The sequence below is a fragment of the Melanotaenia boesemani genome, chromosome 3 (genome assembly GCF_017639745.1).
Source record: "Melanotaenia boesemani isolate fMelBoe1 chromosome 3, fMelBoe1.pri, whole genome shotgun sequence".
NCBI lineage: Eukaryota > Metazoa > Chordata > Actinopteri > Atheriniformes > Melanotaeniidae > Melanotaenia > Melanotaenia boesemani.
The window spans coordinates 37,867,321-37,892,224 of record NC_055684.1 but is presented as its reverse complement, the minus strand read 5'-3'; the positions used below and the strand labels follow the sequence as shown (position 1 = coordinate 37,892,224).

Below are 24,904 nucleotides of genomic sequence, written 5' to 3'. Positions count from 1 at the left end.
AGGATCCAGAACCAGAATCATCTTCTCTGGACCAAAGCTCATTTAAAATGGTCGGAGGCAAAGTGGAAACCTGGATGAAGATGTGAACTAGTTTGTGGAAAGCATGGACGGCGTGTCCTGCAGACTAAAGAGGAGAGGGAGCATCCAGCTTGTTATCAGTGGACAGGTGAAAAGCTGCATCTCTGATGGGATGGGGCTGCATTAGTGCCTATGGCGTGGGCAGCTTCCACATCTGTGAAGCTCCATCAATGCTGAAAAGTACATGGAGGTTTTAGAGCAACATCTGCTCCCATCCAGACAACGTCTCTTTCAGGGAAGGCCTTGCAGATTTCAGCAAGACGATGCTGAACCACATCCTGCATCCATCACAGCAGCATGGCTTCACAGGAGAAGAGTCCGGCTGCTGAACTGGCCTGCCTGCAGTCCAGACCGTTCACCAGTACACAACATCTGGAGCATCATGGAAGCAGAAATCCAGCAACCAGGTCCAGGACTGCAGAGCAGCTAGAATCCTGCATCAGACACTCTTCTCCTGAAAATCCCAACCCTGGTTTCCACAAACATTTACAGGTAGTTGTTGAAAGATGACATCACTTTGGTCAGACTTTTTTTGAGTCAACTTCCAAAAGATCTAATATTGTTGTTTATGTTCTACTGGCAACAAAATATGGACTTATGAGGGTTGCGAATTATATTTACATTTTTAGTGTCCCAAATCTTTTGGAATTGGGCTAATAGATTTTACTGATGTACATGTTTTTGCACAACAATCCTCACTCTGACAAAAAAACCGACAACCACCCTTTTCCCTGAATCTCTCAGTATTTTAATATTTTAACATAGCCCCACCCCTTTGCAAACATAAAACTGTGTGGCCTTTTAGTTAATTCTTTTATTAGGCTTCTGTTGTGGATTCTGCTTGCAGCATGTTTGAGCTTCTCCCCCAAAAGCACATGATTACAATGATTCTAGAGGCTTGAAATAACCAGGATTAATTTCATCCTTATAGACACGTGAAAAGAGAGCATTTTGCTTTCTTCTTTAATTGTTAAAACAACAGATAAATTGGCAGGATTAGGGGTAGAAAACAGAGTTTGCATTGCAAGAACAGTTTCTTGATTTAAAAAACAACATATTAATAATCAGACACCACTGTTTATTTCTATTCTACATGATGCTCCACTGTACTGTATGATACTACTGGAATACTGTAAAAAGAAATCTCTCAGCCTGTAGGGTCAGATTCAGGAAAACTGAGCTCACCAAACCAGAACTGGATGATTAACATGCTCACAGTTTTTGCCCACAACCTCCAAAACACAAATTACAATTTACAAATCAGTTAGCAGAGATTTGGAAGCAATGAGAAGATTTGTGGAAGCCAGTTGCAGTTGAGGCCTCTTTTAACAAGTCTCATCCCAAAGTTCCGCCCTTGCCTCATGCTGAGCTGTTTACTGCTGAGCTGAGCAGTGGGGAAGGATCATATGAAGAGAGATTTGAACTTTTCAGCTCTCCTGTCTCTGGGGAGGCAGCTCGCTGCTTGACTGGGCTGTTATCTGTCTCCTCGTCGTCTGATCCAACCAAAGGTGTGTGTCCCCCGTTGACATTCTGGCTGTCAGAAGAGGAATCCGAAGATGTGGAGGACATGCGGGACTTGCTGTCGAGAGTCTCCAGGACATGCCGAAATAGTCCATTACTGAGGGCCTCCTTGTTGTTGTTGTTTTCTTAAATTGTGAGTCAGACAATAACATTGTTAGAAGTGCAGTAGCACAGAGGTGGGTCTTACTTAAACTCTCTAAATGCTCTACTTCCATTACCTGTCAGAGGAGAGGTTAGAACTCCCTCTTCTCCCACAGAGCTGAAGAAGACATCCAACCCGTCCTGATCAGAGATGTCAATCAGCTCCATCTGGTCCAGCAGGTCCACATTCACCTCCATGGAGGACACACTGCCAATAGGAGCTGCAAATAGAGGAAAAGAAATGACATCATTTGTGCACTGAATGTGCACAAGTTCACAGAAACATGCTGCCATGCAGTCCAACGTACGCCGTTTGTAGTCTCTGATGCAAAGGTGCGCTGACGACAGGTAGACATCCACATCGTGCTGGAAAACCTCCTCAAAGAAACGCTGTCTCTCTCTGAGCTTGAGCTGCTGCGCTGCGTCTACATCTGGAAGCCTCTGGCTGCGCTCTGTCTCCGCTGGAAACCATTGGAGAGAGATAGGAGGTCAGATGGAGCGTATCCCTGATACCTGGACTTTAGTTTTTCTGCTCTGGGTGGAGGTGTGCTTATCACACCATCTTTTCCTTGTCTCAGGTAGCTTGAAATTCATGTCGATGCCTTTGGGGGGGTGGGGGGGTCAAATATTGGTTACCAGCAGAGGGAGACATTGAGCTGTAAGTGAGCCGTACAAGTAAACAGATTTGCTTTCTGTTTGTTTGGAAAAAAATACAGTGAAAAAAAGTGAATAAATTGCATCATAAATAGTAAACAGTAAATTGAACCAATGATATTTTATCCCCATGGATTCAGAGCTACTAACTCCTCTGACCAACTGCTTGTGATAAAAACACAGGCTCTGCCTTTATTGAGTGCACTAAAAAACTTTCCAAGCGGCCACACTGTGCCAGCCTGTACATTTACTAAATCAATGCTGATCTTAAGATTGCTATGTAGAGGGTAACTGTCAGTCCTCTTGCTAAGTTAATCCTGTTTGAGACACCATGCGATCCCATTTTCTCCCTCATCAGCATCATTGTAATACGGCTGAGTGCAACGCCAATGCAAGCAAGTGGAGGTGTGACCTGCAGCAGAGTCTTTGACAGAGAAGCCAACTGAGCTTGAAAACAAAGCTAAAGAAATCATTTCTCACCTCTGAGCAGATTTATTATTATTATTATTATTATTATTATTATTATTATTATTAAAAGTCGCAATTGGCCCATTTACCTAGAATCTATGCACTGTGCTGTCATTAAAGCAATATTTAAGTGTTGGAAACTCCATGTTCTGCAAACAGGGATTGAGCTAATTGGATGAGGCTTTCAAGCCATGCCTAAACTGGGAGCAAAGTGAAGATTATCTTGTCGATGTTGAGGGCAGCCGTCACAGCAGTCCTATAAATACTCCGGTGAGGAGTGGAGAATTGAAAGACCTTAAGGTCAAGATGTTTCTCAACAGGAAAAGTTAACTCCTCATCAGTTCATTGACTATGACGACTTCTGTTACAAGCTCTCCATGATGTCCTCATAATCTTACACAAAAACAATCCCACAAAAACCGTCATCTCAATCAAATCTCAAAAATGCAGAGTTAGTTGAAATCAAGTAACAGGTTGCCTTCTTTGAAAGGCTGCATCAGCACAGCGCTGCACATGAGTCATGTCCAGGCACATGACTGCTTGACAGAGCCTGTCGCGGCTGCTCAAGTCGGCTTTGTTTGGACATCTGTTGACAGGGACTCGCTCTGGGATCAGATGGAGACTTTTGGAGGGAAGACAGGGAGAGGACAGGTCAAATCTGTATCCAGTGATTGCACTATTAACAACAGTTTTAAATGTCTTTATAGTCTGTAAAAGTATGATAGTAGTTTGTTAAAGTTTAGCGCATGAAAGTCCAGATGTGGTAGAGCAGTGTTGTAGAGTCAGTCCAAATCAGCATCATTGCTTTTGCTCTAGTTTCAGACAGAGCAGGAAATTCTGAAAACGATGAGAACCCAGTCTCTCTGCTGTTGCTGTTTAGCTCCCAACGTGAGTCAGCTGCAAGAGTCCTAACCCTCACAGATAAGCATCATGAGGGCAATGTTGTTGAACTTTTGGAAAAGAAGTGGACAGCCAAGCACAATACTTGTACCAAAGAAGAACATCTTAACAGATGCAGTTTAGAGTCCAGAGACTGACAACAGGAGTTAGCAGCCCAGTACAGCCACCCTTTCCTACCTGCTTACATTGCAAAGGGTTACCCTGTGGAGGAGAGCATATGTTTTCACAAAACGTGTATTTTCAATATTTCTGTCTGAAGTTATGAGGCCGTGATAGTCTCTTCTTTATGCACTGTTACACAATCACAAATGCTATTGTCTTCAGATGTTTAAGGAAGCAAAGGCAGCAGTGCTGAGAAAACAACATGTCACTCACAATCAGGGCCCAACTGTGGGATGTGTGTGTTTACATTAGAGAAATCTTTTTATTTTAAAAGCAAACCAGACCACAGTAAAACAGCAGCTATGTCCTGGATTAAAATTAGGCTTTCTATGTCTACAGGATTAAATAATCAGCTTATTATGGGCTTGGGTTTTTTCCCACCCAGTTAAACACTGATTGATCACAGCATTGATTGCTTCTACTTTGAGGCTGAGTTCCCAGGGGGAGCAAAAGGTTAGCTGCAGATGTATATCCTCACATTGATTTTACGTTCACATCCAGGTCTTTTTTTCAACGGATCACTTTGATCTATACGGCTTCCCTAGCCGCAGACAACCCTTGTGACCTCTAATTAGCGCAACTGCTCACATGGGAAAATCTTGTGTTAAAAGAAAAGCTTGGCCGCTGTGTCCACTGCTGATGAGATTACATGTCCAGGTCGGTAAAGCCCCCTTTACAACACAACACAGACAATAGTTTCATGGCACAAATGTTTATAAAGGAAGGGATGGAGTTATTTTCTCCTCTTCCTTTCTTCCTCTCAGAAACTCTAGGACTTGAGGGGGATAAGGTCATAGATCAGAGCTCGTGACCAGCTGGACATGCGGAATGACTGGAACAGACGGAAAGTTTGCTGCAGACGGAGGAGGCCGGATATGTCTGCATGCCACTCTGCCTCCCCACATAAAGACAAACCCAGATCCTCCACTCAGGCGGCAAAGAGAGAAAGAGCTCTTTCAGAGATGCACAAAGGCAGAGATGTAAAGGAATGAGCCTTGCCTGTGCTCCGTGCACATGATACCAGTTCAGAGAAATCATACTGGATTTAACACAAAAAGCAAATACACATAGTGCTAGCCTTTGCCATCTTACATGAAGCTTATTAAGCTTTAGAAAACAACAAAAACTCTTGTAGTGTTTAATGAAAAATATGGCTGTATACCAGCAGGCCCCCAGACCTCTAGACAGACATCAGTTCAGCATCTAACAAACACAATCTATCGTCCTTCTATAACGACAGATCATTCAGTGCTCTATTGTTTTTTTTACTAAATCTTATTATCTACAGACAGCACAGACAACAAGAATCCAAATGAAAAAGAATCAGGTCATTCTTTGTGTTTAGTGCCTGGAAGCCACGTGCCTGTTTTCCATCACGTTTTCAAGGACCAGCCTTTGAGATGCCAGTTTAGAAGCACCAACTGCACAAACAGGAGCAGCAACACATTGATCCCAGGGATAAATGAAGGGATAGGATCCTCGGTGTCGCCCACAGGCTGCCATTAGCCCATCGTTGTGCTAAAAGAAAATGTGAGCTCATGCAGGCAATCTCCCCTGTGACCGAGAGAGGGAAGGTCAGGGCAGCAAAGAGCAACGAGACAGGCTTCTCGGGAAGATTTGGTCGCTTTTGGTAGTTAGAGCAGCATGGGCTAAAGCTGTTCAGTCAACAGTTCAACAGAATCAAACTTAAATCATCATTTCCTCCCCTGCTTTGATTATAGAGGAGACTGCCAGACACCCAGCTTGGTTTTATCCAAGCTGAGGCATTTTCTGGGAAGTGGTTTCCTTATGGATGAAATCATCCCTGTTCAAATAGCTCTTGTGGTGGTAAATACCTCCAAGTGTTGCCTCACCCTGTGCTCACATTAAATTTAAAGTGCAGACTGAAAAGAAAATATAGAGAAGACATCATTCAAATGTCTTTGTTTTTTCCCTCTGTGTAAACAAGAGTGTTGCTATGGAGAAAATGAGAAATAAATTATATTTATCATCCAGAAATAACACTAGAAATAAATACTGCCCTTTTTTTGTTCCATAAGCCACTTAACGTCGACCTACTTATTAAAAGCTGACTCAAATCTGTCACAACAAACCAGAGTCTAGACAAAAAGGACCAGACAGGTGCAGAGAAAGCAGTTAAAAGTACATTTAAACTTAAAAATAAAAGATTAAAGAAATTAAATAAAGACAGAAAAAATAGAACAGGATCAAATAGAAATAAGAAATAATGAGTGTTTTGATAAAAAGGCAGCAGCAAATAGATTTTCTTCTTTCTTTTTTTATCACAAAGTATTTTGTTCTAAATGAAGTTTTCATGGAAGTTATGATACAAATAAACTCTGCTTGAATGGTTGATTAAAACAATTTAAGCGTAAAATATTAATGAATTAACAACAAATAATATTGCAGTAAACAAGAATGAATAAATTGAGGCTTTGAATTCACACCTTTCTTCTTAAACCACTCATGTAAGCATGCATGTCCTAAACTGAAATGTAAAAAAAAAAAAAAGCTGAAATTCTCAGCTGATGCCCAATAAAAAAAAAACAAAAATAAAAAAAAAAACAATAAATTACATTTTAAATGTCTTTCCCATAGGGACGTCTGCACGTTGGGAGCTTTCTGTTTGTCTTAAGGAGAATAAAAAATGCCCTGAGGCAGTTTATCAAATAGCGCCTCAAGTGGAGAAGAAACTTGACCAAGTCTGTTTGGTGATTCATCTACTCCCCCCGCTCTTCCACAACCTGGACGTTCTTCTTCGTGCCTTCATGTCCAGGGAGTCTGAGGTTCAGCTCTGTGGTCTCGCCGTCATCATTCTCAGAGGCCGACGTTTCCTTGCTGACTTTAAAATTGCTGTCTGACCCTTCACAGCGTTACATCCATCTCTGTGTGTCTTCCTGCATCCTCAACCTGCTGCTTCAGCTTCTTGTTTTCCTCGGCCATCTGAGGCAGGAAGTTCTGCAGCCTCTCCTGCACGTTGCTTCTTGCAACTCTCTCTGTCTCCAAGGATCTGCCAGCCTTTGGCTTGAGGAAGACTTTCTCAGCAAGACCCATTTCTACTTGTCAGTAAAGCCTCTGATCTCATTTTCTTTTAATTTAATTCCCTTTTTTGACAGGCAGTACTTCCACAGTTCCACATTCGTTAGACACAAAAACATCTCATTTAATACGATTTTTATAATTGCAGCTATAGAAAATACTATCTCAGGAACAGAAAGATGGGCCTGAACTTTCAGCTGGTCCATCTATTATTCATGGAAGCCTCGTCAGAATAAAGCTGGGATGGATCTTTCCCAGAACCCGGACCTCGACTGGTCTGATGGAGGGATGGATCCTTCCCAGAACCCGGACCTCGACTGGTCTGATGGAGGGATGGATCCTTCCCAGAACCCGGACCTCGACTGGTCTGATGGAGGGATGGATCCTTCCCAGAACCCGGACCTCGACTGGTCTGATGGAGGGATGGATCTTTCCCAGAACCCGGACCTCGACTGGTCTGATGGAGGGATGGATCCTTCCCAGAACCCGGACCTCGACTGGTCTGATGGAGGGATGGATCCTTCCCAGAACCCGGACCTCGACTGGTCTGATGGAGGGATGGATCCTTCCCAGAACCCGGACCTCGACTGGTCTGATGGAGGGATGGATCCTCCACGGAGCTCAGATCTCAACATTACTGAAGCAGTGTGGGATCATCTAGACAGATAATAGAACAAAATGGAGCCAACATCCATTCTTGGAACCTGGATGAATGTTTCTGAGGATTACTTGAAGAAAACTTGGCTAAAGTGGTTCAGGAAGTGTTAAAGAATAAAAATGGTCACATGTACTTTCTTGCTCTTGTATACATTAATCCTGTTTATATCTGCTTGTCTCTATGAACTATTTTTCCTTTGCAACATAACAAAGGAATGAGGGGTGGCTCAAGACTTTTGCACAGCACAGTATGACTAATATTTAAAGCATCTGGTTGTTGTATTTTTTTTAAATATATTCGAAGCAGCTTAAACCGATGTCTCCGTGATGTTACATTTCGTTTTGCATGTGAGAACTAAACTCACGTTGCTCGTCTTGTGTTTTCATTCTGCAGCGGAGCAAACAGGTGGCCACTGAATATCAGAGTTCTGTGCAGTCGCTCTGTTTCCTCACTTTATTTTTAGTTTTTTATCACTCTGTTGACACTTGATAGGCTTCAGTTGCAAGGTCTGTGAATTATTTATGGCAGCTGTTGACATGTGATTGCTCCATATTTCAGTGCAAGCACATTTGTATGTCTTTTATTTGGCATATTAGATCTGGCTGTTTTTGCAGAGACAAAGCAGTGCCCAGCACTGTCTGATAACAATGACATCGGCGTTAACCCTCTTCTTCTTCCTCTTTTGCCAGACAATAGGACTGTTTATGGGTCAGTGTCCTGTCCCACTGCCCTCCATAGACCCACCAGCAGAATGTCATGAGTTCTAATTAACACAATAGGCTTTACCAGATGACAAAGTACTGATCCATGTTCTCTCAACAAATCCTCTTTTAGAGAGTGGCTATTACTGAACAGCATATCCAATTATTCTCTATTATTTAAGCAATTCAACCAGCCAATAATGCTAAAATCTGTGCAGCCTTTTGTCAGTGAGCATTGATTAGTTTGATGTAATTGCAGAGGACATGTTAGCATGGTTGTGATTAGAAAATGTCTTCACCTTTTTTATCTGATGATTAAATCTAAAATCCAACTCACAACAGCTCCGTTTTCCAGGGTCCATCCTCTCCGTGGAGGACTGACAGACAAACAAACTGTTCTTGCCTTTTTAAATCCTCTCACGCTGACGTCTCTCGTGGCAATCGCTTCAGCATTCACAAAGCCTCACCTCATACTTGTGGAGGAGTTTAAAGTCATTTTTATCTCAGTTGGGAGAATGAGAAGAATGTTTGGTTAAACCCAGACATTTCTCCTGTGTTTATGTAGACTGAAGCAGAGAGGATTTGAGCTACTGAGAATGCAGTATGTTCACATGTTCTGTAGCCCTGAATGGCAGCTGTGTACACAATACCATTACATTTACTGGTACTGTATATACTATATGTTATACAACTTACTCACAGTGATGACAACAGACGTCATTCCACTAAGTCATCAACTGTTTAAGCAGGTGAATATGTATTAAAAGATCCAAAAATAGTGTTCAGACTATTCAGATCTTTGGGCTCTGAACGCTGGAGGCGTCTGTGAGAACTAAGAGTGCACTGCTTAAACTTAAATTCATGGGAATCTTTTTCTCTTGTCCATGCGTGGCTATTAAGTATAACTCACAAATGCTCGTGCAATTAGTTGTTAGCCCTCACATGCCTCCAGGCACTGTTTGCAAGAAATTAATCCAACTGCTGCCATAATGTGAGCTTCTCTCACATTGGCAAACATCAATCCTTGTAATCCTTGTTGTGGCATTAATTGGTATTAATGCGTCTTTGCTTTGTTGTGTCTGTGGCTTTATTGGAGAAAGAGAGCAGCAATTAAAGACAGCTGAAAGAAGAAGCCGTTATAGTTTCTGATAACTATGGTGTAAATGATTACAAGTGAGCGGAGTTGAGAGTGGGGTTGATCATGATCTAGTTAACAGCTGGAGAACCCGTTGGATTTGCCTCTTTTTGGGGTCATTGACAAGGCTAGCTATAATTAGCAATACAAGCTGATATGCTCACTTCATTTAATGAGAAACAGCTTGTTTCTACTGCTATCAGTACTGTTTATTCACAGGGCGGCCATGTTGGCTTTTGAGCTAAAAACTGGACAGGTTTCTCTAATTTTCCAAAGAACGGACTAAAGGGCGGATAAGATTTTTTCCAACATGGAACTAGTAAATTCCTATTTCTGAGTTGAAAAGGAATGCATCATAAAACTAAATCATGTCAGTCTGGAGTCAAAATGCAGAGAGGGTTAAAATGAGCAGATTTAAAGAGATGCTGTCGTCATGGTGAAGCAACTGGATTCTTGTGAGATTTACAACACCACCATGACATAATAAATAAATAAATAACCTTACAAACACATTCAAATACATAAAAGTTTGGACCAATCGGCATCTGATGATGGTATTATATCGCGTCAAATTTTTGTCAAAACCAGGGAGAGCAAAATAAACATGCTCGCGCGCAGATTACACTACCATCGCGCAGAAATTCATTTACCGAGAGGACAAAAGATCCTCTCGCGTGACAGACGACCAACTCCCGCGCGCGTGTGGAAGGCCTCGCGCGCGCATTTTACGTTCCGAGCGCGCGAAGCTGGATCAGACGCGCGCGCGTTTCTGTCATGCCGCCCCCGCTTGAGGATGGCTGCGCTCTCGCCAGCGTCTCTGCCCTCGCGGTGACGTTTTCCTCGCGCGGATCAAAATGTGTTTTGACACATGGGGCGGGACAAATCTCCATTCTATAAGCCTTCTCCTGATTGGTCCGCGTACACAGGAAGTTGTGTCAGGAAGACCTTGACTGACAAGACGGCTGGAGCCGGGACAGTTGCGGTGGTTTTGGCATTTTGGCAACGATACTTTGCTTGAGGTAAGTGGAATTCACAGCAGTTCTTCCCGAAAAGTACGGATACTCCTCAGTAAACTATGCCGTTTTCGAATTAACAATTCTACAAGGACAAAAATCAATTCGATAACTTAGAATTATCTAAAAAACCAGTCTGTTTTTGGTTTCTGCAAGTGCCTTTTATACCAGGAAAACAAACTGTCAAAAAGTACCTTGGTCTATTGACATATTTTACTCGTGCTAACTACATATTCCTAAGCAATTCTAAGTTATCGAATTGATTTTTGTCCTTGTAGAATTGTTAATTCGAAAACGGCATAGTTTACTGAGGAGTATCCGTACTTTTCGGGAAGAACTGCTGTGAATTCCACTTACCTCAAGCAAAGTATCGTTGCCAAAATGCCAAAACCACCGCAACTGTCCCGGCTCCAGCCGTCTTGTCAGTCAAGGTCTTCCTGACACAACTTCCTGTGTACGCGGACCAATCAGGAGAAGGCTTATAGAATGGAGATTTGTCCCGCCCCATGTGTCAAAACACATTTTGATCCGCGCGAGGAAAACGTCACCGCGAGGGCAGAGACGCTGGCGAGAGCGCAGCCATCCTCAAGCGGGGGCGGCATGACAGAAACGCGCGCGCGTCTGATCCAGCTTCGCGCGCTCGGAACGTAAAATGCGCGCGCGAGGCCTTCCACACGCGCGCGGGAGTTGGTCGTCTGTCACGCGAGAGGATCTTTTGTCCTCTCGGTAAATGAATTTCTGCGCGATGGTAGTGTAATCTGCGCGCGAGCATGTTTATTTTGCTCTCCCTGGTTTTGACAAAAATTTGACGCGATAGTATTAATGGATTTTAGAGATGGGTCTGTGCGGTTCCACTTGAGTCCTCTGACACGACGATGTTCGCTCGTCACTTTGGCAGACAGATGCTTCATATAACTAAGTTCTGTCTTTTTTTGTTTGAGGCCAGTCACCAAGAATAAGGCTGTTATTTATGCAGTTTTAGGAATCAGAAACTCCTTTGTTAATTATTTAAAATATATTCATGTCAACATCCAGAACTTTAGAGACTAAAAGTTGGTCTCTATAGATACTGTTTAGGTCCACCACTTCTATGTGTCTCAGCTGGTAGTTTTTTAATCTTATCTTTAGGTCATGGTTCTCGTGACCGTCCAACCAGAAAACTCTGTGCTTCTGGCTTGTTTTAAGGGCACACTGACATTTATTTTGCACATTCATGGAACTGTCGTTGCCCTGCAGCCTCCTAGAACTGAGAAACTGTATTTCACATGTTGTTTTTCCAGCCCAGAGCATCATGTGACAGCTGCATTTTATTTCACACGTCATCAAATAATGCCAACCATGGCTTTTTCAGCAAAGAAATGCAAGAGGCATTTTTCTCTTGCATTTCTCTTGCAGGGAAAGCGGAAAAATATAAAGTATGTGACAGAACAAGAGATATGACAAGAGTCAACACATTGTGGCTGGACAGCTCAGTTGGCACGGCGTCTCTCAAGTTAGGCTAGGTACACACATAAAGATTTTTTTTTCCTCGAGACCTCACACGTGAGGATATAAAATCAAGCTTTTTACAGTGTTGATGATACTGTGTGTGATGTGCACTGATAATCTCATCACAGAAAAACACACACATAATGATGCTGTCCCGCAACCGATCTACAATCCAGTTCTCCAAGCCGGAAATCTCACATGACCAAACGTGATCTAACAAAAACAAAGAAGAAAAACGAAGAAGAAACATAGCAACAACCAGAAAAACAAAGAGGAAACAGCAAAAACCAGAAAACGAAGAAGAAACATAGCAACAACCAGAAAAACAAAGAAGAAGAAACATGGCAACAACCAGAAAACGAAGAAGAAACAGCAACAACCAGAAAAACGAAGAAGAAACAGCAACAACCAGAAAAACAAAGGGGAAACAGCAACAACCAGAAAACGAAGAAGAAACATGGCAACAACAAGAAAACGAAGAAGAAACAGCAACAACCGAAAAACAAAGAAGAAGAAACATGGCAACAACCAGAAAACGAAGAAGAAACAGCAACAACCGAAAAACAAAGAAGAAACAGCAACAACCAGAAAAACGAAGAAGAAACAGCAACAACCGAAAAACAAAGAGGAAACGGCAACAACCAGAAAAACGAAGAAGAAACAGCAACAACCAGAAAAACGAAGAAGAAACAGCAACAACCGAAAAACAAAGAAGAAACATAGCAACAACCAGAAAAATGAAGGAGAAACAGCAACAACCAGAAAAACGAAGAAGAAACAGCAACAACCGAAAAACAAAGAAGAAACAGCAACGACCAGAAAAACGAAGAAGAAACAGCAACAACCAGAAAAACGAAGAAGAAACAGCAACAACCGAAAAACAAAGAAGAAACATAGCAACAACCAGAAAAATGAAGGAGAAACAGCAACAACCAGAAAAACGAAGAAGAAACAGCAACAACCGAAAAACAAAGAAGAAACAGCAACAACCGAAAAACAAAGAGGAAACGGCAACAACCAGAAAAACGAAGAAGAAACAGCAACAACCAGAAAAACGAAGAAGAAACAGCAACAACCGAAAAACAAAGAAGAAACATAGCAACAACCAGAAAAATGAAGGCGAAACAGCAACAACCAGAAAAACGAAGAAGAAACAGCAACAACCGAAAAACAAAGAAGAAACAGCAACAACCAGAAAAACGAAGAAGAAACAGCAACAACCCGAAAAACAAAGAAGAAACATAGCAACAACCAGAAAAATGAAGGAGAAACAGCAACAACCGAAAAACAAAGAAGAAACATAGCAACAACCAGAAAAATGAAGGAGAAACAGCAACAACCAGAAAAACGAAGAAGAAACAGCAACAACCGAAAAACAAAGAAGAAACAGCAACAACCAGAAAAACAAAGAAGAAACAGCAACAACCAGAAAAACGAAGAAGAAACAGCAACAACCAGAAAAACGAAGAAGAAACAGCAACAACTGAAAAACAAAGAAGAAACAGCAACAACCAGAAAAACGAAGAAGAAACAGCAACAACCGAAAAACAAAGAAGAAACAGCAACAACCGAAAAACAAAGAAGAAACAGCAACAACCAGAAAAACGAAGAAGAAACAGCAACAACCAGAAAAACGAAGAAGAAACAGCAACAACCGAAAAACAAAGAAGAAACAGCAACAACCAGAAAAACAAAGAAGAAACAGCAACAACCAGAAAAACGAAGAAGAAACAGCAACAACCAGAAAAACGAAGAAGAAACAGCAACAACCAGAAAAACAAAGAAGAAACAGCAACAACCAGAAAAACGAAGAAGAAACAGCAACAACCAGAAAAACGAAGAAGAAACAGCAACAACCGAAAAACAAAGAAGAAACATAGCAACAACCAGAAAAACAAAGAAGAAACGGCAACAACCAGAAAAACGAAGAAGAAACAGCAACAACCGAAAAACAAAGAAGAAACAGCAACAACCAGAAAAACGAAGAAGAAACAGCAACAACCAGAAAAACGAAGAAGAAACAGCAACAACCGAAAAACGAAGAAGAAACAGCAACAACCAGAAAAACGAAGAAGAAACAGCAACAACCAGAAAAACGAAGAAGAAACAGCAACAACCAGAAAAACGAAGAAGAAACAGCAACAACCAGAAAAACGAAGAAGAAACAGCAACAACCGAAAAACGAAGAAGAAACAGCAACAACCAGAAAAACGAAGAAGAAACAGCAACAACCAGAAAAACGAAGAAGAAACAGCAACAACCAGAAAAACAAAGAAGAAACAGCAACAACCAGAAAAACAAAGAAGAAACAGCAACAACCAGAAAAACGAAGAAGAAACAGCAACAACCGAAAAACAAAGAAGAAACATAGCAACAACCAGAAAAACACCATGTCCAGCATGGAAGAGGATCAACAAGATGAGGGAATGATGGTGGTCTTGGGACTATTTTTAACAGAAAAATCCAGAAGTGAAAAAATATTTTGCCTGGAGGCAGCGTGGACACAGACTTTATATCCTTCCTTGCTCCCCAGTCAACTCACTCTGAGTGAAAAAAGTTGCAGTTTTCCACTAACAACTTAAAAATTGTAGCATAACAATGCTTTATGAAATACCACAAGTGATATTTCACAAGTCTTTGGTGTTTTGTTTAAATGTAAAGTGTGCTTCAGTTTTCGTGCATTAAAAATCCAACAATACAACCAACAACCTGCAACTTCTACTTTCACACAAGCAATGTGTCACAGTTACATGAAATATGCAGCGATGCAGAGGTGTTCCATAAAGCTGTGCTTTCTCATTTCTCTGCAGACTTTGCTTGTTGCTGCATAATGACACGCACATTCAATGTCTGGCTATGTCTCACTACATGATGTGCTTGACATCTTACTATGACCAATCACAACATCAAACTGTTGTTGTCTCACTATGTGCATGTTTAACACTGCAGAAATGGCCACAAACGTGTTCAGGAAAGGAGGGAGAAGGGGTGGAAGAGGGTCCACTGACTCCCTTGCTGGTGACATCAGTTAAACTCTCATCCCATATAATGTTTTCAGTTTTCATCTTCTACCTACTTGCAAATGGTTAGGGTTAGAAATGGTTAAGGTTTACGATTTTACCAGTCCATTTTGCACCATATCACATGCTGCCTTAAGGGAAATTAGCATGCTCCACTGTGGACCAAACTTGAAGCTCTGCTGAACAGATAGCAGCACATTCTAAAATAAATCATACTGTATGTTCCCCTGGAAGTGTAAACTGCTCATTTATTAAATGCTCATTAAGCAGCATCTACCTCCTCTTAAATCTGGGTTATGTCCAACAGGACTGAGCTGAGAAAACATCAAAGGTAAATACAATTCCTTCCTCACCCTCTGCATTATAAAATACCCTCAACAGCTGGTCAGCCCCTCCCTCCATGGCACTCTGGTACATTCCCACAATAATCAAAACGTGACAGAACGGACTACAGGGGCTGCGGCGTGGCAACAGATGGGGGACGTCTTCTCAGTAGTCCCAGTCCTGATCCTTTTTAGTTCTGTGAAATTGCTGAACTGAACTGGGACTAATTCAGTTTTAGGTCATATCTGGGTTGGTGTGTCTCTGAAACAGTTGACTCTGACAAGATCTGCAGGGGCAATCCCATTAAAGATAAGAGATCTTTGTCTCAGACTGTGCTTTGGCCCCAATCCAACCCTGCCTCTGTATGTGTGTGAGCGTGTGCATGTGTGGGAATGCATCCATGTTCCTGTGCAAAGAGAGTGTGACCTATTCATTTGGTATTAGTGAGCATGACTCAGGGTGATGAGTCAACATTCCTGTCTGATTTTTGGCTTGGACAGCTCTTGGTCCAGTCACTGCAGGCAGCATCAAAACAAGGGCAACTATTCAACGCTGTCACACCAACTTCCACATCATATGTGACACACACACCCAAAGTGGATGCCTCATTGTGATAGAGCTGTACATAAATTTATGTATGGGTCAAAAAAAAAAAAAAAACTATAGAGACATTTTTTACTTTACTTCACTTGCTTAGTATTTAAACACGTGTCTAGTTAAAAGGTGACAGATGCAGATTAAAGACAAGCAAGTGATGGTATTGTTGGGTTTAGTTCAACTGCTTCACTGCCCAGTGGAATTCCATATACGTAGAAGCCAGCACACATGCAAATTTTTTCTTAAATGTTTAGTCTTTTCTGTGTCCCTTCCTTCTGAAAAACAACTACAGGGTGAAACTGATTCTCTCTTGTGACTTGCTCTATTTTTAAATCTAAAAAGAGGATTAATGAGGCAAACTTCACCTGCAGAAAAACAAGGTTCTGTCTATAAGGTTTAAAATCACTTACAAGGCAGGCGCTTGCTGTGGAGGTTGGCTGATGAAGAGCTCATGTTGCTGGAAAGCTGTAGGAAACAGACACAATCAGTTGGAGGTGATGAGCATGTGGTGTGGCCGGTCAGCACTGTGATAGTTCAGCAAAGAGCCCAACAAGCATCTCCTGCCTCTTCTGTTCACCCCAACTGGTCCAAAACGACTGATACTGAACACCACCCTGCTGCTCTCCTTTCCCCTCTCCCCCCACCGGAGTCTGAGCCGCTTGGATGAGAGCAAGAACAAGTTTGTGGCTCCATGGAGACGACCAGCTGACCAATAACAGGGAGGAGGGAGGAGCTGGGGGCGAGCAAGGAAGGGAGTGAGTGGACGGGGGAAGGAGGGATTTTATGTAATGGAGTGGAAAATATCAAGGAGGGAAAGACACATGCCTTTGTTATTTTTGTCTCCCTACACCTCCTTCACCTCCCCTCTTCTCCTCCTTCTTGTTTGTTTGTTTTTCTTTTTGTTTTTTTGTTTTGTTTTGTTTTGCTGAATTTAGTTTTTGTACCTTCTGTACTTTCTGTTACCTTCACAGTCAAGTGATGAGTCAAAAACGATGCAATGTCAGACTCAGAATATCAGTTTTATCACTTATTGTCATCAGCATAGCTTTTCTTTAATATTTCTTGGGAATTTCTGATTTATTGATATTTCTGATTGATTTAAAGGCTATTTTAGAACATTTGGTCTGTAATATGAGTTTTACATTCTCAGAGAAAATGGTGATCTTAAAGAATGAAGCATAAAATAAAAAATCTGAATAAAGTATGACAATTTTTCATTAGTTTTTTGTTTAATTCAAGTTTGAATCAGTGCATTTCTTTCCATTCATTTCTAACAGTACTAATTTCTAAGAGAATAATTTCAGATAACTTGTGCATCCTGGACACCATCTAGTGGACAAAAGAAGTCAGTTCCAGTTTCTCTAAACAGGACTTGCTGCACACATCATTTATATGTAGAGAATGAACAAAGCGACATTAGATCATTGCTTCCCCCTGAAAAACATAGCATCTGCACTAAAAGTCTCTTGTTTTAGTTGCATGCAGAAGAAACTGGTTTGAGTCATTGCAAGAATCAGTACAAGCAACAATCAGTTAAGATGTTGGTCATCCACAAGAATCATGATCTACAACACGTGCATATTTACACACATGTATGCATATTTCATTTTAGAATAACTGTCAGTATCTTTCATTTGTTTCTAGATAATTAAGCGGTGTTTTTCATAGAACAAGAGAACAGCCAACATTTACCTACCTCTGCATTTGTATGGAAAATTTCACTACTGATGCTCTCACCGTGTGTCTGTGCCAACCTGCAAAGTGAAACTGCAAATACAATCGGTAATGTAGCAGTAGGGAAGTGGTGGGAGTGACTGGCAATTTCTATCAATAAAAACACATTCTTTGGAAATGTCAGTGGTTGCTGTGGTTTAGCCTGTTTATGCTAACTGTGGTAACGGCATGCAATGCAACCTCCTTGCTGCTGTGAATCTTCAACATGCCTGTTAGTTTGCTCCTTGGTTGATAAAAGACAGAAAAAACACTTAGACACAGACAGAGAGAGTGGGCAGAGGAAGCATGATATGAGTCAAAGTGAGAAATCCTCTTCGCCACATATTAAATCATGCGTAGGCTTTCTTATGACCGGGGCTTCACCTGCTGAGGCCCTGCAAAATCAATAGCTGAGAACCGAGGCTGCCATGGAGCAAAAGCTATGTCCTCTTTCTTGTGTGAGATAAAACAACAGTGGTTCTTTCTTGCAGAACTACCAAAGGCCTTTTGTTCTGCAACAGACTTGTTGACCTTTGAATACTCTTTTAAAAGGAGTTTGCTAAGTTTGCTTCTCACTCATTCAGCTTGCAACATTAATTCAGGTGATAAAAGCAGGAGAAATTAACCACAGGTCAAGGCTGTATGCTGTCAGACTGCATGCAGTATGTCGCAGTTTGCAGTGTCTTTATGTTTCCTGGCTTGTGTGCATTCATGCTGGTACAAATCAACAGCTTCCCACACCTCCACCGGGCCCAGCGCCAAAGCCATCAGGCAGTCATACGCCTACCATCAGCTGAGTAGCTGCACAGCAGTCTCTGTCGAATTACACACCCAATAACAGAGCTACGGAGTGATGAGAGCATGTGTGGCCCATGGATGAAGGAAGAGGAGTTTGATTACGAATGGAAGAGAGGCTGAGAGTGCCACTCAGCAGCAAACACACAGTGAGCAAGTTCAGGCGTGAGAGGCAGAGAGACAGAAAGCAAAAGGAGGTAAAGGAGGAGATGCTGAATCTGTCTGAGAAAGGTTAACAGGACTGACTGAGCAGAGTGGGAGTGTAAAATGTAAAAGTGAGTAGGAGGGAAGAGAGAGAGAGAGGAGAAGAAGAGAAGAGAGGAAAGAAGGAGGAGTGTGTGTTTGATAGGCAGTCTGTTGAGCTTGTCTGGATGCCTCTGTTCATTATGCTCTGCTTTTTCACCTGCAGCCTGCGAGGACATGAGCCAGACAGGTATGTGTGGGGTACCTGTCTTCATCTTATGAACACGGATGGACATGCTGCATGAAGATGGATGCATATAGAGCCTCAGATGGGCGAAAGGGGGAACATGTAAGTGGATTTTTGAACTAGTGTGTAAAAAATGCTTATAAATCTTATTCTCCATCAGGTTGTGATGTATTATTTCAATGCATGCCCAATGGTTAAACTTGGTCATATTGTATTTTAGCTCTGTAGAGAAACATTAAACTGACTAAGTGTAATATTGTCACTAGTGATATGCAAATAATCTTATCCTAAATTCATATTATCAACATAAAGGCAGCAAACACACCAAAACTGTGTATACATGCAATTTCCTTAGATAAGCAACCTGGAGTGTTCATGATAACCTCTTATGGTTAATGAGACTGAAAGACACCTTACATCATCATCCTGTTTGAGTCATGATCTGACCATACTTGTGTAGGTCACTGTGTGAGTGTGTACCACACCGCAACACCATTTGAATGAATTTACATTCACATTGGAGGCACTTAGCTCACAAATACTTATCAAATTTTGGATGCCTGTGTATTGCAGAGCACTTGCAGAGGAATGTCTGTGGGAAGATGTTGTCTAATCCCACACACCTAATCAAGCTCATCTCAGAGGCATTTATGTCCTGAAAGAGTGAATGACTCCATTCAGTGTTGATGCTCGGCTATGATGTGGTGAGCTTTGCACTGACAGGCTCATTTTCCATCCTGAATCACTTTGTAGCTACAAAAAAGTGTCTACAATGAACTGATACTCATCCTAACCTGACTCAATACCCTGTATGCATGCTGGAGCTCACTTTAGTCTAATGGCAAAGATGATGAAAACTTCACTGGAGGACTTTACTAACCTAAAATGATATTAAAGATGGTCATGTCTGACCTCAAATTTACACCCACCTCCAATATTTTACTCTGCCGTGTTCTCATAACAGTCATCCCTTCACCAACCACAATGCACAGTACTTTGTTACCATAGTGATTTTTGTCAAACAAAGGAATTGGTAGATGTCCATCAAAATATACCCTGTCAGTCGAGTGATTGACTGTGGGAAAGATGCAATTCAAAGCTGATGGTGAAGTCATTGTTCAGATGTCAGGGAGAAATTTACAGGCAGAGATCTAAGCATGTGAGATTTTCAAATGGAGAAAGATAAAAAATTCTGTGTAAAAATTGAGACTGCAGAACTAACAATCATCTCAATGATTGTAGGGGTCGATTAGCTCGACCCGTTATTAAATGCAGTAATGTTTGTTCCTTCTGCTCAGATCATGATGACCTTGGATGTGCAGCAGTTGCCAAGAGACTAATGGAGTCTGTGTCACGCGATATCATCATCACCTCTACTTCTGCAGCAGGCCATGCAGTGCTGGTGTGAGTGACGGTCAGCGTGAGGGAATGAACTTCACAACCAACCCAGATCTGGTCCCAGACAGGGACAGCCTACCATTAAAAAAGAGAGACCAAAGACTGAGTTCACCGCTGCAGCAGCAGCTGCAGAAACAGCAGCAGTGTGATACCGCAAGTTTCAAGGAGCCGTACCCATACAAGAACCACAGCGAGTTTAAAGCTAAGCACGTAGGCCCGTTTCGGCCTGTACCGAGACGAGTCCCTGCATTGTACCAGCCCTGGATTCAGACAAATACACTGACCAAGCCAAAACAGCACATCCCTTCTGCTTTCAAAGAGCATCATGGATGGGTAGAGTGGAGAGAATTCAACACTCTGTCCTCAGGCTGGGACTTTCCCCACCATTATCAGCATCAAAACCACTTGTCCAGCACACATGCTCTCCACCCAGGACATCCACACTACTCCTCCAGATTCAGTGCTGTCTCCCTGTTTGGTGACAGTTTCCACAGAGGGAGTGGAGGCTGGGAGAATCTCCAGACATTAAGGGATAAGAGTTTAAATCCAGACAGGCAGATCTATGGCAAGCATAAAAGTCCATATGTGAGAAGAGGAGATAAAAAAGTAGATCATTTAGTGAGGGCTGGAAAATCAAGTCCTCCATTACTGAGCACTCGCCTGCCCCTCTCTCCACATCAGGACATTACCTTGCAACCTAATTCACCACACAAATCAGCCAAAGCTGTTTCTGTGCCCGGACATTTCCCTTTAAAAGCCACTCCTAATAACCCAAACAGCGCATACATGACCATGACAAAAGACCAATCAAGATATCATGGCGTCTCCTCTTCTGAACATGCTTCATCCTCCTCTTCGTCTCCTAACCACTTCCCCTGGCTGCTCCCTCACTTTGTGGCAGGTTCTCTGATCGAGCTCAGAGACGGGCGGCTGAGGAAGGTGGAGCACCTGCAGACTGAAGACTTCCTGCTTGGCTCACTGGCCTGTCCAGACCTGCGCCTGAGCTGCTGCACGGTGCAGAGCATCTCCCCCTCATCATCCTCCTCCTCTATCTCCCGCCTCCTCATCCTGCTCCATGACCAGCAATCCCAGGTGAAAGAAAATCACTATGTGGTGTTATTGCTCACAGCAGCACTCATACACGTAGCTCTATTTATTCCTTTTACATACTATAGCAACCAAATGATGCATTCAGGTTATACAGAGATGCTTCTTAAATGTATTAATCATTTTAAAATACTGCAAATTCCTCAATACTTTAGCAACTTTGAAGCCCATACAAAATCTAGCAAGCTGATGGTCCCATGACTGTCTTTGTATGATCACCATCAAGTTACAGAAAAAAACATGTTCTGAAACTGGAACAACAGAGTGCTTCCCCCTTGTGTCTTACTACACTGTGTGTACTTCCTTCTTCCAGGAGTTGGTGGATGTGTATGTGGAGTATCCGTTCTTTGTGCGCGGGCAGGGCTGGTCTTCATGCAGCCCTCAGAGGACCGCCCACCTCTGTGGCCTGCAGTGCCGCCAGCTCACTGTGGGGGACATCTGCTTGGCTCTCACACCCGTCTCAGCTCCCAAGAGTCCACTAACAGCCCCCCTGAAGCCAAACACCTCACCCAGGAAGTCAGAGGGGGGATGTAAGAAGTCCCAGAAGGCACAAACTGCCCTATACAGCAAGGCTCCCCTGGAACTGAAGCAGAAGATGGGGACAGAGGCAATGCGCAGGAGACATTACTCAGCCCCTTGAGTTGAGAGCACTGGGAAGTATTTGCACAAAGTGAGATGAAAAACGGAAGCTGTTCATTCTTTTATTAGGTAGAGACCTTTATGGTCTCTTTGAAACTGTGCTGTAATCAGCCTATGTATGCTGTCTTTCTACCTCCTGAACTCTGCTTTTCTGCCTCAATGTCATTTTGATTTGTATATCAGAAGTTTCAATTTAAAAAAACAAAATCTGCAGTGAGCCTAACTCTCAGGGTCCCCTGGAGGTAAAATTACAGCATGTCACACGCATTGCGTTTGTCAGGGTAACCAGAGTTGTGCCAGAATTCATCACAACCAGTGAAACGCATCATTCAGATCTTATTTCTGTTAGAAAATGCAAGTTATGTGAAAGCGTTGTGAGAAAGTGGACGACCAACGTGTGAACTGTGTTGCCACAGGGAGCTGCTTCAGTGACTTTTAATGGAAATCCTGCAGGTTCAAAGAATATTATCTAGAGTTGTATCCCCGGAGTGTTTGTGCTTTTTCAGCCCACGTTCCTTTAAAGCTCATGAAAATACTGCCTCAGGTCTTTTCACTGCATTTTAACTTCTCTCTCCTTCTTAATATCATGTAAGAGTTATTTACCATGAAGAAAGAACATGTATGGTAAGTTTAATTTGTATGCTTCTACCTCTATTTACAGATTTTATCTGTGTTGTTGTCTGTGTGGGCTGGGATATAATATACCATGTCTGAAGCATCCAGCTTCTCTGTGAATGTCCTTTTAAATGCTTTTCCAGCTTGTTTTATGCATACGTTGTATAAATGCTTTGTTTTTTGTAGCAATGAAATATCAGTTGTGTTGTTATAAGAGAGGGAAAGTCTGACTGGCCATCAGTGACACATCCATAGTGAAAAAAGTACACTATTGTGTCACAAGAGGATGGTGGTATAGGCCCTGCTGCAGAGGTAGCTGTTCTAACCAGAAGCAAACCACACAGAGACAAAAACAAAAATAAGTGCAGTTGAAATCCACATAACAAAACTGGAGTTAATTTATTCTCATCAGTTTTTAAGTTAATCTTTGCTTGGTCATGCAAGATTCACAATTCTGTTTCGATGCCACCTAATGCATATCACACATGCATTTTTTCACATTAATGGAGGTTTCATTGAGTTTTATCATTTCCATTCACCTTTTCTGGTCTCATGATCGTGTACATTCAGATCAAAAGCAGCTACAGAAACTTGTGATTTCCTCCTGACAGCATGTTCAATTTAAGATTATGAAACTGAAAAGTGGATGATGCACAACTATGATGTCACCAGTTATGTTTCCAACTCTCTTAATATACATTTTCAGCTTTCACATAAATAAGTCTGGATGAAAACACAGCTGAGTAACCAGAGAAAAAAGGAAACAAAAAACAGGAAAGTTTGGTATAATGTTAAAATATAAACATATAAACATGCATTTATGTCTATGAAAACAACATCAGAGAATAAATGTTTATGACAGCACACAGGACTGTGAACAGAACTCATCCAAAGGGCACAAATGTTTCTGTTCCCATTGTTTGCTGCAGTCTCTCACCAGTTTTTCTCAAGTCTGTTTTCCTTCTTTGTGGATAGACCTCTAAACTCCTTTATTTACATCATCTCATTGCATTCTCTTTTCTGCTGACCTGGCTGAAGAATAGGGCTACGTCCACACAGAGACAGCATTGATTTAGTTCTCAAAAAGTTTTCATTGAAGATGGGATTGTTTCTAGAAATGTGCGCATCCACACAAAACCACTGAAAACACTGTAGCACATATGCCAGGCCTGTAAGAGGCGCTGTGACACTGCCACAGGAAACAGAGACAAAGACATGGAGCACACGCATAAACTCGAGGAATGTAATCAAACATACCAAGAAGATGGGGGGAACTGAGCTAAAAGGGGAGTATTTATGTGGACTGACAACAAGGTATAACTCCTGCTTTGAGTTATAGCTTCTGTAGCACGAATCCAACACTGTAATCTGCCATTGTTGTGGCTGTTTGGTGGGATTTGTGCATGAGGGTTAAGGTAGTGGGGCTATGGTGTCATTGGTCCAGGAAATATGTGTATGGATGGTAAACATGGAAACAAAACACTGGTGTTTTCAGATTTAGGCCAAATGTAGGGACGAAAGTCGACATGGACCTGCTGTTTTAGTGGCCTGAAAATGCCACCATTCAATTTCTGTATATACAACACATCCACAAGCTTCCTGAACCAGTGTTTGTCAAAATGTGTGCATCCACACAAAACCCACTGAAAACACTGTATCACATGTGCCAGACACGGGTTTGTGTACATGTTCCATGTCTTAGGTTGCATTCACACCAGGATAGTCCGCTAGACTTGGCACAGCTGGGGATTTGGCTCACGCTGCACTATTCAAATGAATAAGACTTTAAATGACGCATTCTCCTCTCCACCAACACTGTTTCAAGAATCACTAAAGCATAAGATGAGACAACCTACAAAGAAGAAAACAGGCTCATCTGTTGGTTAATGCAGAACAACATCTGTTTCCATCAGAGTAAAACACGGAGCTGCATCAGATCCTAGTAGTTTTGGTTTATCTCATTTCTATCAGAACCTTTACCGACTTCTTTTTCCACGTTAGGCAGCAAAACATTTTTTCCGTCTGGAAATCATCATCCTACATGTGTTTACCCACAATGCCGTGCACTGCAGTCTGCTTCCTGTACTTGGTGAACTTGAAGCCGACCTATATTTGCGGTTGTAAGCGGACCAGAGTTCACTTCTTTTTTTAACCGAATCAGAGTTCGTTTGTGCATTCACAATACCCCAAACAAAGCAAATTTCCTGAGCAAACGGACAGGGAGTCAGTCAACAAGCCAGTGTGAACGAGCCCTGACTCTTTGTGCATCCACACAAAACCAGTGAAAACGCTGGAGTACGTGTCGTTT

At 42.1% G+C, this 24,904-nt stretch overlaps 2 protein-coding genes across 2 annotated transcripts; one reads left to right on the top strand and one right to left on the bottom strand.

Moving 5' to 3' along the window:
* Window positions 1-1,016: 1,016 nt before the first annotated feature.
* Window positions 1,017-17,655, bottom strand: LOC121637227 (dysbindin-A-like). The gene is made up of 5 exons (XM_041981243.1): window positions 17,596-17,655; window positions 16,310-16,364; window positions 2,049-2,201; window positions 1,818-1,961; window positions 1,017-1,724 (listed from the first exon to the last, which is right to left on the bottom strand). The coding sequence occupies exons 2-5, from the start codon at window positions 16,350-16,352 to the stop codon at window positions 1,438-1,440; spliced, it is 627 nt and encodes a 208-aa protein (XP_041837177.1). The 5' UTR covers window positions 16,353-16,364; window positions 17,596-17,655; the 3' UTR covers window positions 1,017-1,437.
* Window positions 17,656-18,588: 933 nt separating this feature from the next.
* LOC121635652 lies at window positions 18,589-24,036 on the top strand. The gene is made up of 4 exons (XM_041978923.1): window positions 18,589-18,604; window positions 18,817-18,939; window positions 20,136-21,327; window positions 21,656-24,036. Exons 3-4 carry the CDS (start codon window positions 20,152-20,154, stop codon window positions 21,980-21,982), a joined length of 1,503 nt encoding a protein of 500 aa, XP_041834857.1. The 5' UTR covers window positions 18,589-18,604; window positions 18,817-18,939; window positions 20,136-20,151; the 3' UTR covers window positions 21,983-24,036.
* The last annotated feature ends 868 nt before the right edge of the window (window positions 24,037-24,904 follow it).